Source organism: Oryzias melastigma, linkage group LG20, assembly GCF_002922805.2.
Source record: "Oryzias melastigma strain HK-1 linkage group LG20, ASM292280v2, whole genome shotgun sequence".
Lineage (NCBI taxonomy): Eukaryota > Metazoa > Chordata > Actinopteri > Beloniformes > Adrianichthyidae > Oryzias > Oryzias melastigma.
The window spans coordinates 5,387,893-5,402,673 of NC_050531.1; the positions used below are offsets into that span (position 1 = coordinate 5,387,893).

General features: G+C 36.8%; 1 protein-coding gene across 9 annotated transcripts in view; it reads right to left on the reverse strand.

Moving 5' to 3' along the window:
* Positions 1-14,781, reverse strand: part of slc4a2b (solute carrier family 4 member 2b) — a 53,055-nt gene that overhangs the window by 33,218 nt on the left and 5,056 nt on the right. For 5 of the 9 annotated variants that reach the window (XM_024280089.2, XM_024280087.2, XM_024280091.2 and 2 more), the window contains 2 exons: positions 9,337-9,406; positions 2,728-2,880 (listed from right to left, as the gene is read on the reverse strand). In XM_024280089.2, coding sequence (XP_024135857.1) covers positions 2,728-2,778 — 51 coding nt within the window. In that variant the 5' untranslated portion in view covers positions 2,779-2,880; positions 9,337-9,406. Of the gene's footprint in view, positions 1-2,727; positions 2,881-9,336; positions 9,407-13,498; positions 14,073-14,781 lie in introns of those variants that run through there. The other 4 variants (XM_024280094.2, XM_024280096.2, XM_024280092.2 and 1 more) reach the window with 3 other exon arrangements.

The following is a 14,781-nucleotide window of genomic DNA, read 5'->3' on the forward strand; positions in this document are numbered from 1 at the left end:
TACAGCATTCACACTAGCATTATCACAGGTAATGCTATATATCTAGTTCATAATTATGTTAAAAAGTTACAGTTTTACAGTTTTAAAGATGTAGTTTTAGAATGTTCAATAAATGTTTATTTTTTTCGGCCCGCGATCAAAGGTGTGTTTTGGATTTTAGCTCCTTATTTCGATTGAGTTTGACACCCCTGATCTATGGGTTCAATAAGAGGTTTGCGACCAGGCGACCTGCGTGATCTGCACAGGTTTGGATAGTTAGTACTGGTTAGTACTTTAGCTCCAGTTATAGTGTCTTATGGGAAGTTCTACATGGCAGCATAAAAGAAAACCTGCACCAAAGGAATAAAAAAGTACAGTTTTGATAGTTAATACAACAGGTATAAGGTTTACTTAAAGGTCTTTTATTGCTTGGAAAATAATAATAATAAAAAATTTAACTAATTGATAAAATATATTCTTAGATTCATCTATGGTTTGGTGTAAATGGATAAGTACTGATCGGTCAATAGCTAAAATAATCATAAGTTTGTGTTGAATAGTTGTTTGCATCGTCCACGTGCAACATCTCCTTCTGCTGGTAAATCACCAGTAAATTACGCAACATTCACAGAGTAAATATGGACATAAGCTTCCTTACAGAGGTGCATCTCCTTATCATACACATGACATTGTCTTTTACTTCCACTGAAAGAGAAAGGCATTTCTGACAGAAGAATGTGCCAGTTGTCAGCATGCTCGCATAGTTGTGCAAGATTTGAGAGGAAGCAGGACAAAACTGCAACGCTAAGTGAAAGCAGTCGTTTCCTAAACTGCTGTTGTGTAGATAAGAGAGCAGCTGAAATGAACATTGTGAGCATTAATGATTTGTGAAGGGAAAAAAAAAAAACAAAAAAAAAAATCTGCCCTCCCACAGGACTCGACTGTTTCCACCCACAGAAAACCCTTAACTTGCATAAAAGATCTGCAGAAAAGCATGATCGAATATGAACTTCTGCTGTTATTAGTTCTGGAACGCAGTCAAGCACAAGTGGTCCTGGGAACCTCCAGCCATTTAAGGTGGATTTTTTCCCCCCTTGGGTTTTTTTATGTAACTGTTACTCTGTCTTAACCATGGGATGAGTTGAAGAATATTGCTTTTTTTGTCCACTCGTGCTGCTCTCATGGCTTTGACGGTTTATCATCTCCATTGCAGGAAAGTGAAACTAACTGTTTAATAAATCTTTAGTTTTCTCCAATTTTCTCAGTTTCCTTCAAAGAAATTTAGGAAAAGAAGAAAAGAGTTTTATTATCCATCTTGTAAGGAGAAAATATTAGAACCCAGCCAGCAAGGCCAAACGGGCCCCAGATGGTTCAAAAGTGGGCAGAAAATGTAGGCAACCAAATGTGTCCACAGTTTAGATGGTGATCTCACCTGTGTTTGCCCACATTGGCTTAAGAGGGCACTCAGTGGGTAGACTCGTTCCGCTAGCCAGCCGCCTGGTGGACAGTGTAGAATGCCAGCAAGCTTCACTGTAGCGAGCTCAGCTGTATCGAGCTAGTGGGCTCCGCTGTAGCATGATACCCAGCTCCTCTGTAGAGAGCTAGCGGGCTCTACTGTATTGAGCTAGCGAGAGTTCTGTTGTATTTAGCTAGCGACCTCCCCTGTAGTGATCTAGAAAGCTCTGCTGTAGCATGCCAGTGAGCTCATCTGTAGTGAGCTAACGAGCTCCGCTGTAGTGAGCTAGTGAACATCTCTGTAGCGAGCTAGCAACCATCCCTGTAGCAAGCTAGCAAGCTCCAGGGTAGCATGCTAGCAAGCTCATCTGTAGCAAGCTAGACAGTTCCGCTGTATCTAGCTAGTGAGCTCCCCTGAAGCAAGCTAGAGAATTCCGTTGTATCGAGCTAGCGAGCTCCTCTGTAGCGAGCTCCACTATATCAAGCTAGTGAGCTCCACTATATAGAGCTAGCAAGCTCCTCTGTAGTGAGCGCTGCTGTATCGAGCTATCAAGCTCTGCTGTATTGAGCAATCAAGCTCCACTCTAGCGAGCTCCGCTGTATTTAGCTAGCCAGCTCTGCTGTATTTAGCTAGCCAGCTCCACTGTAGCGAGCTAGCGAGCTCTGCTCTTTCGAGCTAGCGAACTCCGCTGTATCGAGCTAGTTAGCGCTGCTTTATTTAGCTAGCCAGCTCTACTGTAGCGAGTTAGCGAGCGCTGCTGTATTAAGCTAGCGAGCTCCGCTGTATCGAGCTAGTTAGCGCTGCTTTATTTAGCTAGCCAGCTCTACTGTAGCGAGTTGGCGAGCGCTGCTGTAGCGAGCAAGACAGCTCTGCTGTCCACCGGGTGGCTGGCTAGCATAGCGTGCCCACCAACTGACTGCCCACTTAAGCCAATGTGGTCAAACACAAGTGGGGCCACCACAGAAAATGTGAACGAACACATTTGGCGCCACATTTTCTGCCCACTTTTGAACCACCTGGGGTCCACTTGGTCTGCTGGCTGGGGAGAAGCAGCTCTTTTTGCATTTTATTGATTTAATTGCACGTTTGGAGCGAATTGGCTGAGAAGAGATTTCAAAATAAAACACCTTCCTTCGTGTCAGGGAGCAGATACTCCGCAAACTTCAGACCCGCATTCTGGTGCTCTACAGCATCACAAACCGCTGATTCAGCAGAGCGACATTTTCACAGCCTGTTTTCTGCAGGCGCGTGCAGATCTGCGCCTGCAAATGCAGATCTCTGCGAGGACTTACGCTCTGAACGGAGGACGCAGCGGCGCTCGCGGGTCTGCTGGGGTTGCTCATGGCTCCGCAGTGGAGGTCCAGGGAGGCGGAGCTGATCTGACTGGTGCGGCTTTAGCCTTTCTCTTGCTCGCTGGGACTCAGACAGCTTTTGGGCAGCATAACCTACAGGCCAAAACAGATCAAAGAGAATGTGAAAAGTCCAGAGGGAGGGAAACATTAAAACATTCCAAACTTTATGTTGTTGTTGTGTTTGGTTTAGTCCTCTTTCTGCGACTAAACAGCAGTTCTAGAAGCTAAATTCCCACAGGGACTATGGCGTCTGATCAGAAGAAAAACATGTAATCCTGGTCAAAGCTTTTCTTTCAGTAATCACCTTCGCCGTGCAACGTACAGTTGTTGGTTTAGCCTAATGCGCACAAGTCGTGTTTTCAAGCTGGTCAAGAATGACAGAAATGTTAAGTCTTTCAAGGAAAATCATGAAATTCCTGGCACTGGAATATCAGCTCCTATTTACCATTGAAATTAAATCTTTATTACAAACATTTTTTTTAAACTGATCCACATGAAACTGCTTTAACCAAGTAAATCATTTAAGGTGGTCTAGAAATAACTTGTTAAATAAGGTGTTAAATTCAATTATTTTTCAGGCATAAACATTAAGAATATAGTGATACCTGAAGAATAATAGTTTAAAACCGTATATTACACTATTGAACCAAACAATGGAAAAATTCAAACGTTGCATCCCTTTTGTCAAACGTGCGTTAATTTAAATTCTATCCATTTATTATTGTTTTGTTACATCTTTTTAAACCCAACTGAAATGTTTTTTTTATTGTTACCTCCTTATAGGCAAATTAAAAAATATATATTTTTCTTTTTTTTTTTTTTTAGCTTTTTGTTGTTTTGTACTACAGAGTATTAGGGCCACTTTATAAAGAAATTTTTATTTTTAAAATTAAAACTTTAAATCTCGTAAATTCAAAAAAAGTCATAACTGCTAAATTACAAGAATAAAGTTGTATATTTATTACTCTAAAAGTTGTAGGCTGCTTTTATGACTTTTAATCTCGTAATTCACGAGACTTACAATTAAACATTTATGGGAAAAAAACCTAGTAAATCTACAAAATTTAAAGTCGTAAATTTACGAGAAAAAACTTGTGATACTTTTTTTTTGTGGCCCTAATACTCTGTCGTAGTTTTGTAATACAAAAATAATATATCAATTTACCTCAAAATTGAGGTTCAAACAGAATCATGTGGATTGGAAATCGCTACATCCTAAAAGGATTCATATTTTCTTTTTAAACATAAAGTTCAAACTTGCAAACAAATAAAAAGTTTGAATTCAGGAAAACGACTTCCATTATTTTCTGCAGAAGTGCAGGTTAAATATTTTTAAACCAGATTTAATTTGTTAAATATGTTAAAGATGATGCCATTTTTAGCCAAAATAAAAAAAATCTCATTTTCTATGACATAGTTTCTGCAGAGCGGTGTGAGTTCATTAGAAATTCACCTCTTAGTTGTGGGCGGGACCATATAGATCTATTTGTCTCCAAGTATACGGCTGTCACGTGATCTTTTTCAAAATGGCTTTTTTTGTTAATAAATTTGAAAAAAGAATTGACGTTTTGAACCTAATTTTTTTAATATATGTCCTTTATCATCAGAAAATGCTGCAAAAACATGTCAGTAACAATAAAAACATGATTTTCATCGCAGCAGTTCTTTAAATACAAAGTTCACACTAACAAACAAAAAGTTTAAACTAGTTTAAAGCATGTTTGCAATTATAAAACCAAGTTTTTATGTGTTAAAGACTCACTCCAATGAAAATTGTGTTTTTAACATGTTTTTTGTAGCATTTTTCTCATGAAGGAGGACATATTTGAAAGAATTTAATATAAAAACTGACTTTTTGAGTATTTCTTTATAAATCAAATTGATTTTGGGATCAATTGCATTGTTTCTTTTTTTCTTTCTTTCTTTGTTTTGTTGTTGTTTTTGTTCGAAAAACAAACAAATAAATAAATAAATAAATAAAATCATGTCGGTTCGGGAGCAGATGAAAACCGGATGTTTGAAAAGCTCGGGTTCATGCTTCAATTCTAAATCCTCAACCATTCATTAAATAGATCCATTAACGTCTTCGTTTTCCTCGTCTGAGCTGCTATCTGACTCAAAACTGTGCGGTTGGATAAATACGATATGTTTTTTTTTTTTTTTTGTGAGGTGGTATCAGTAGCGGGAGAGAGTGTAAACAAAGGCATGCTGGGAATAAATCAACAGTCACAACCCTAAAGCGAATTTCTAATTAGCCCATGGTTAGTCTTAAACAAACAACACGGGCTTTTAAATTTTTGCTAAAAACAACGTAATCATAATTATAAGACAACTGGGAACAATTTTACAATAGAAAAAAATATAATTAGAGTTAAATGTATAAATCTTAAATATCAGAATCACACCAATTTACTGCTTAAATATTTGAAACTTCTCAGGTTAATTTGGCTTTTTTTTTATTTTTGTACATTTTTAATCGTGTTACTTTTTTCTTTTTTTATAGAAACTAAACTAAATATTTAAAACAACCTAAATGGTAAAATAGTATGAGTTAACCCCTTGACTCTATATGTTGGAAGTTTGCAATTTAATCCATTTAATTTAGCATCACATTGAACACAAAAATCACTGAAGAATAGCTTTTATTTAATTGGAAATAAATTCAAACATGAAAAGGTTAAATTTATGTTTATTTGCATTTATAAGTAAACTGTAAATAGTACATTATTTTACGCTATTTTAGACAGCTTCATTTATAAGAAACATAAAACAGGAGGAATTAAAACCATCATTCTTAGTTTAAAGACGTATTCATGTAATTTTCTCTGTTTTTAGCGTTTTTTTTTTTATTTTTATTTTGCACGTTAATGTAAGTTTGTAGTTTGATTTTTCAACAAAAGTTCACTTTTTGGTGCATCGTTTTTACAGAAACAAATATAATCGTATAATCTTTATAAATGTGACTGCATGATCACCCATGACACAATTTCTTTAAATAAAAAACGAGAATTTATTTAAGATTAAAAAAATATAAACAAACAAACCATCTTTCTGGTTAATTACTTCCTAGTTTTCACTTTCAGCGAAGAATTATTCTTATCATAAAGCAAACATACGAGTTGATTTGATCTTAACTAGTAAAACGTGTTTTATTAGAGGTTTATTAGGCGTAATAGTTGTGATTTTCAAGCTTAGAGCGCTTCATGAATACCTAAGAATCACAAAAACCACTGAGTTTGATAAGAGGAAGATAGCAGAGCTACTGTGCAGCAGAATCATCTGATAAGGAGCCTCAGTGAGTGCTGCTGAACCTCTGCTGGTCCTGGTTTACGAGCAACTGGTGTCACAAATGTTTGCTTTTTAGTCAAAGTGCATAAAATATTATCGGGTATTTCAACATTTTTTTAAAGAATCTAAGTAATTAAAGAGTTATAAAACAGATTATTCTAAAATGATTTAATTTATGTGTAAACTTGCGACTTTCTGGACTAACATGAAATAAACTCCAGTCCATGAACCAGAAAAAACATTGCTCCCAAACTCTCAGTAAACCAAGAACCCGGAGCTTTGGAAGAGGCAGGCTGGCTCCACAGGGATAAAGTTTCAGATCCCCAGGATCCCAGGTGAGAACCATGGGAACCTGCTCTTCCACCTTGGGGCATGTCCGTAATAAAACCGCAGGAATAACAATAATCAAAAATCAACTTAACTTCAAGCAAGCTGCTTTACAAGAAAAAAAAAATAGTTATTTTGTGAGTACAAAGTAATATTTTCTGTGCTATCTGGTGCATCTGAGTAGAAAGGGAACTAAGTGTTCCTTGTGTAACATCTGAAAGACCACAAGGACATGGATGAGTGCTGACGGTGCAAAGGGAAGTGAGGAGCACCAACGCTTGAAAAAATCTCTGCTGCTTAAATGAATCATTAAAAAGACTAAAAAGTCTAACTAATTTGGAACTTTTTCTTACTTTTGTGAAGGAAAATGAGAAACGTAACAACTTCAAGGACCTAAAGTAGAATGGTTCAGAATTAGCAGGTTTCGCTGTAGAATTAGATGTTTAGATTCGCTTGAATGTAAAGCTGGTAAAAGTCCTGCAGCAGGAGGTCCGAGAAAATTCAGTTCTCAGAACCTGATTAACGATCTAAAAACATGCGTCAGAAGGCGACAAAAGTTTAACATTTCAGTTCTTCTGGTTCCTAAATAACTTAAATGTATTTGGACGTTTTTCTCAAGAATCCAATATGCTGAAGTGATTTTTAGGAAGTGTTTGCAGTACAGTCACCTGCTGGTAAACTGATTAAAATAGTGTTTTTAACATGTTCTCATGATAGAGGACGTTTATAAAAGATTAAAACTGCATTTCTGAGGATTTCTTTTTTCAAATCATGATGGATGAGGGCCAGATGAAAATGGGATGCTCGAAAAAGATCAGGTTTCTGGTTCATTAACTGCCATGGACGGGCAAAAGTCTCCCTCTATTATTCCAAATCCTCAACTTGCAGACAAACAGATCCATGAACGTCTTCATTTTACTCATCTGAGCTGCAATCTGGATCAAAACTCTGAGGATAGATAGATAGCTGCAGAATTGCTTTTTTGTTTGTGAGGGTCTGTAAGGTTAGAGGAGAGAGTGTAAAGAAAGGAATGCTGGGATATCAACTGTTGGATCACTTCAACGCCAACAGTCCCGCCCAAAATCCAGAGGCGAATTTCTGAAATGTCTTTTTGGTTTTTGCAAAAATCATAACTAAAAGCTCTCTGGGAACGCTTTAAAATAGATTTAAAAAAATTGTACTTTTAGTCACATATATGTAATATATAAAATCTTTTTAAATCACCTTTATGGGCAGAAAAAAAAGTTTTGAACTGAGGTGAAGTTTGTGTTTTATTTCAACTCGGATCTTTTGTCGTTTATGCAACACTCTCCGTATTATTGTTTAACACCAGTTTATGTAACCGGACATGAATGACAAAGTCTGACCAGTAGGCAAGAAGTGAAGCTGTCACTGTAACTGAGTGATTCATGGAAAAGTGGGATTAATAAGCAATGAGGAGGAGCGGCGGAAATATCTGACACCTTCAGATTATTGGGTACGGAAACGTCTAACTTAAAGAGTTCAGAGGAAATATTGTTTTTAACAGGTTCTTGTAGCTTTTTCTGATGATGGAGGACAAGATGGACTACAGGCAATATTTGTAAGAATTTGGGTTTCCCGTGTACTCTTTTGGTCGCGAGTCTATATTAAAAAATGCCTGAGACAACAGTAAGCTCCGGTCTGCGGTGGAACTGTAAATGTTCTTGTCATGCTTGGCGACGGCGTGAAAAATTTGTATTTTTTAAATTTAAATCGTCGTGAATCAGGAGCAGATGAAAATATGCAGTTTTAAAAAACAACATATTTGTGACGTAGAAAATTTCCTGGCCGGACCACGAGCTCCCGGCTTCCACGGTCTCAGCAATGGGGAAGGGAAGGGGGGCGGGGTTGCTCCGCATCGGTGGTTTCACCCACAAGTCAGAGGCAAATTTCTACTAACTTCTGCCGCTCTGCAGAACTTATGTCGACACTTTCAAAATAGATCCAAAGTGGAACTTTGATCCATTTGGGAGAATATTGTTTTTTTTTATTTTATATAGCCCAAAAGAAGAAGAAAGAATAAAACAAAGTTTCATATTTATGCTTTTTTTCATCCAACAATGATAATACAGCAGCTTTTGTGTGTTTCAGACAATAAATAAGATTTTATGGAGACATTCAATGACTTGATGATATAGATGATCCAGTTGAGCGGCTGGACTTGAACTCATGACACCGGCCTGCACGTGTCTCAACCCAGACTCCCTTGAAGTAACCCGGATCGGGCTTCAGCCTGCGAGTGTGGACCGCAAAACTGCACGCTCATCTTCCAAAAAGACGTAATTAAAGAACAGTTGTTTGTGCAAAATAAAAAGCCAGAATTAGAAACTCGACTGCGATGTCCAAACCTCGTAAAATCTAAGGCCGGCTTTGTTCTAAAAGCAGGACAAAGGCAGACGAAGGGGGCATTTAAAGCCTCATTAAAGTACTTTTGGCTAAAAATAAACGAGTTTTTTGCTGTTAATATTTTCTATGTTGCCATAACTTCACAGAATTAAGTCAATTATCAGCCGTTTGGGACCTGCAGGTGACCAACAGCAGAAGGAATGTAAAAAAAAAAAGAGGAATTTCAGGAAACTTTTCAGGTGTATGCCTAATTTCACATGGATTTGTCTGCCGTGGTTTCCTCTTTTGAGGATTTCTGCTGCTAAAACCGCTTTTCTCAAATATTTAACCTGCAGATTATGTCAGTATTTGCTAACAGCTGTTTATTTAGTTTTCTACTAAAAGCCATGGAGGCCTAAGAGAAGTTTAAAAAGTGACAGAAACGACTCAGAACAATTCGTCCTAACGAGTCCCTGCTGCTCTGATCAACTCAAAGAGACGCATAAATGCACAAGTGTGACCAATCAAAGGGGTTGACACATAGAAAATCAATCAAATGGAAGAAAAATATTTGTGGTTTTACTGTACCTTAGTGTGCTTACTGCAGAGAAGCCAGCGCAGACATTGTAGTGCAATTCTGAACTCTGCGGTGAAGGGGCTGGTCAGAGTGCAGCGCAGAAAACAAACACACAAGACAGATAGAGACACAAAAACAAATGACAGTTAGCAATGCGGATAGTCTCCGGTGCCGCCGTCCAGCCGAGCGCTCTCTCACACCAGCGTGAACGGACTGATAAGAGCAGCCTTCCTCCTCGGGATTATGTTTCCTCCTCCAGCCTGCTGACAAGTAGCCATGTGACTCCCAGAACCCATTCAACAGTGAGTCAGAGGCTGCTGCTCAGACGGAGCGTGTCTGATCCCTGTCACTCACACACAAGCTAAAAGTGGACCCCGGTTCCACATCAACACTGCCAGATTCCAGATTTTCAATTCACCTTAAATCAACTCAATCAAAATAAAACATCAAAAGGTTAACATGTTGATGTGAAAAAGTTAAATGCTGAGACTCTGCTTTAAAAGGCTACCTGTACATCAGGTGATGATATTCGTAACTAGAGCGTCTCTTTTCTGGTAAATTATTAAACATGCTGTAACTAATTCACTCCCGTCATAACATCCATACGAAAAACTAAAAAAAGGGTAAAAAAAGGAACTAAACTTGGCTATTTTGTCATTAATTAAGGTAAATTAAGTATTGGAAAACATATTTATTTATTTATTTTTTATAAAAGATTGGTAAAAAAACTGTGTTTTTGGGGTCTTATTGTGGCCCTTTTCTTATGATAAAGAATATATTTTAAAAAAATTAAGTTTAAAATTGCATTTCCTTATTGTGAATCAGGAACAGATGAAAAATATTCTGTTTGAAAAGATCGTATTAGTGACGTAAATACATTCTAATGCATCCGACTATACCGGGGCAAACGTTAAAAAATTTGACAGAAGGGCCGGACAAGGAGCAAATATCTGCTGTGTTTTGGCCTCAATTTGGACCAAAGGATGCTAATTTTGATTAAAAATTAATATATTTTAAAGCAGAACATTTTTGAGTTTTTTTTTGTCATTTTACTACCAGCTGCACCAATTGGATGATGTCCCTCAGAGAAAAACACCAACTTCAAGAAATGCGGCGTTCGTGTGTTTTCCGAATAATCGGAAAAATGTCATTCCCATTGAGGAATTACACATAAACTTTAGAAAAACTACAAATTTTAAACAAAACACATGAAGGCTGAATAACTTTTTAGACAGAGATCGTTGTTTCCATATAGCACCATCTATGGGGAGTCGCCTGAAATAACCAATCAATATAATTTATCCAGATCAGGAGTCTGCAGCCCTCAACACCAAACGAGCCATTTGGGTGGATTTCAATAAGACTGATTTGTATTTATGGCATTGTTGCAACGATAAATTAACTATTGCTTTTTTGGCATATATTAAACAAAAAAATAAAATGAATTATTTGAATGATTTTTCAAAATAAAAGCCACCTTAGGTCACAAAGGATCATCTCAATGCAGCAAATGTAGTAGGTAGAGTAATGTTAGCAGGGATTTAAAAAAAATTAATTATTTTACATTTGTAGTGCATCTAAGTGAGAAATTTGTAAATCTAACCAACCAAAATGACATCTGACCAAATTAAGTGAATAGTAGGAATTTTTCAAACAATAAAGTGCACCAAGAAACTTTTAATTTGTTCAAAAACAGAAAATGTGCAGCTAAATTCTGGCTGTGCTTACGGAGCTCATATTGGTTTTCTGTGATAAACGGCACCAAAGAAACTAATGGTTGGGATTCACTTACTTTATAAAATGTAAACTTATCATTTTTCTTTTTTTTGTTTGACTAAAAACGACATCATCACAGTTAAAGGACCAGTGGAAATGCTTTTAAAATAGATCAAAAGATGATTGGAGAGATAATTGTTCAACCACTGAAAGCAGGTTCTGTTTTCTTTAACCTCACATGAGAATGACAGCGTTGCATCCACTCCTAAAATACCCTCGACAATCTGTTTCTCACATAGAGAACAACAAAAACCCCGTCAAAGATGCGTTCACTGACAGCAGGATAACCCGACTCCAGTCTGAGTTCACTCTTGTTCAGATCAGAGATTATTCTGAAAACTCTTCTCAAAATTGGATAACATAGTCATAATTGATTTGATTTGTTTGTGAATTTATGTCTTATTAAATAAACTAGACTATGTATTACTGAGTCATCAAAAATGATGTTTTTATCCTTTAATTTATTTAGTGAATCATTTGTTTGCTTGGCTATTTGCTGTATTTTTTATTCATTTTTGTTGCATTTAAGCAGTCATAACAGGTTTAATTTCTCCTCTGTGAGATAAATAAAGTTAAATTCAAATCTGAAATAATGAAAAAAAAAAGTTTAGTTAAAAAATTGGCATTTTTAATCAAAAATCTAACTATAAACTACCTTAAAATTAGAATAAAGTAAGATTTTTTTTTACAATTAACAGGTTAAAAAACAGTTTTTGGTGAAACACAAACAAAATGTTTTCCTTATTTGGGTTCGAATGAGTAAAAAAAAGGTGACTTTGTGACCCTGCGTGTCACAACATGAACGCTCGTTTAGTAATGAACAAACATGACAAGGAGGGGCTCCATTCTAATGACACAATCCATCTCAGCCAAAGGCGAAAGGCGAGTTAGTCTGAAGTGAGGCATTGCAGATCTATATGCTGTTTTTCTATTAGCCAATATTTTTAAATAGTTAAAAAAATTTGGGATGTTTTGGAGTTCAGCTAATATTTCAGCTACATGCTAGCTGTTTTGGCTAATGTAGGCTTCTTTTTTAAGTTTTTTTTAGGCTGTTTTGGAGTTAGGCTAATATTTACACGCTAGCTGTTTTGGCTAATTTACACTTTTTTAAAAAGTTTTTTTTAGGGTATTTTGAAGTTAAGCTGTTTTTTTAGCTACATGCTAGCTTTTTTGGCTAATGTAGGCTTCTTTTTTAGGTTTTTTTTTAGGCTGTTTTGGAGTTAGGCTAATATTTACACTATTTGGCTAATTTAGACTTTTTTTGTCTTTTTGGCTATTTTGAAGTTTAGCTATTTTTTTAGCTACATGCTAGCTTTTTTGGCTAATGTAGGCTTTTTTTAAAGTTTTTTTTTAGGCTGTTTTGGAGTTAGGCTAATATTTACACGCTAGCTGTTTTGGCTAATTTAGACTTTTTTGTCTTTTTGGCTATTTTGAAGTTTAGCTATTTTTTTAGCTACATGCTAGCTTTTTTGGCTAATGTAGGCTTTTTTTTAAAGTTTTTTTTAGGCTGTTTTGGAGTTAGGCTAATATTTACACGCTAGCTGTTTTGGCTAATTTAGACTTTTTTTGTCTTTTTGGCTATTTTGAAGTTTAGCTATTTTTTTAGCTACATGCTAGCTTTTTTGGCTAATGTAGGCTTTTTTTAAAGTTTGTTTTTAGGCTGTTTTGGAGTTAGGCTAATATTTACACGCTAGCTGTTTTGACTAATTTAAACTTTTTTTTGTTTTTTGGGCTATTTTGAAGTTTCAAGTTTGAAGTTTCACACTTAATGTATGTAGTTCATAATTATGTTAAAAAGCTACGGTTTTTTGCCACTCCTGCCATAAAGAGAGTAGAAAAAGCCGATGTGTGCATGTGCCATATCCCTGTTTGTCCCCAAGGTTCTGCAGAGTCACATGCATGTCTTGCGGAGGGAAAATAAATGCATTTAAAGCAGCTAAAAGCCTAAGCCCCCTTCAAAGTGCAGGGGCTTTCCTCTGTATGCTGATAATAGCTTTACTCGTCTATATAAAGAAGTGTGACTTTACATGCAGGAATGACTGACAGATTCCTCAGAAGATGAGACACGTGTTTCGTTCCAGCAGTGGTGTTAAACAGGAAGTTTGCTCATTTGTTGCATGATTTTAAGGTGGTGAAATAAGTCTAAATGCAGCCCCTCCTTCTGAAAGAAATTAAAAATAACTTTTAAAGCGAGAGATTATATCCCGCCTTCAGCTGTCTTGGCTTTTATCCTTTTGGAAGTTCTCCCTGCAGCTTCCTGTTATTCTTCTGACCATTCAAATCTAAAGCAAGCAAACAGGACCGTCCGTGTGCGTTCGCATAAAAAAAGGAGGAATGGTTCAGCCCAGGACAGAAACAATGGCAACCAGAAAAGCCACACAAACGAGAAAAACTCACAGAAAAGTTCCCTTCTCCTGTTAGAAACCTGCCTGAGTCTTCCACATGATGTGTGCGGCGGTTTCCCTCTGAGTTCTGTTTGCTGGAACACCTTCAGTACGCAGATTTCCTCACATCTTCTCAGCCCCATCCACTTAATTTACACCCACAGTCAACAGCTGCAACCCACGCCCATCTTTATCTCACTGTCTGCCCAATCAGATCCTCCCAGCACCAACGGTTAGACTGAAACTGCACCTGTCTCTGGGTTTGGGGTCCAGGAAGCTGGTGAAACATCTCCCGTCACATCGTGCATGGATGGAAGAGCAGTATTCCGAAAAGTAATCAACTTTGAGACGAACAGCTTCTCTGGTTTTCTATGAAAAGTCTCTGAAAAACACACCGAAAAAAAATGACTCTAACCGCTGCTAGAGCAGCGTTCCCATGGGAACCAGCTGCATCAGATAACGACCTGAACATAATCTGGGGGTTCTGAATGAGCAGGTTCTTCCGTCAATAGTGGAATTGTTTTTCCTCTGGGATCCATCGAGCTCAAATTGCAAAAGGGGTTGTTCGAGCATGAGACGCGGTCTTCACACAAAGAGTACAAACATCTATCCTGCTGAGAACGTTTAAGACAAGCCAGCAGTCCCACTATTGATCATCTCAATCGGGTTTATTCAAAGCTATAGATCCTCGATTTTGAGTTTTAGGTTTGATTTTAGTGTTTATCACCCTCAGACAAATGATAACTAGAAAAGTTGCACTGCCTGCAATAATGCTGCTGTGAATGCTTTTTGCTGAATGTGGTCACTGGAGAAATGTGCTGAAAATCCTAAAGCTGCAGAGCTAAATCTTTTGCAAAACGCTGAAGTTGCTAATGGACTTAATGTGTCATAAAATGCAGAAAAAGTACAAACTATTTCAAGAATTTTTTGTAAAATTTCATAAACTGTGTAGAAGGTATAAATACCAAAAGGATGAATGTCCTGAACATTTTGATACCAATTTTGAGATGAGATTCAGAGCTGCACAAAGAATTTCAAAACTTTCTTGAAAAATCGCAAAAATTGTGAAAAATTAAAAAATCTGTAAAATATATGAATACCGAAAGTACAAACATGAATGTCCTGAACGTGCTGAATATTTTGATACCAATTTTGCGATGAGTTTCAGAGCTGCACAAAGAATTTCAAGAATTTCTTGAAAATCGCAAAAATTGCGAAAAATTTCGAAATCTGTAAAAGATAAGAATACCGAAAGTACAAACATGAATATCCTGAATGTGCTAAGCGTTTTGATAC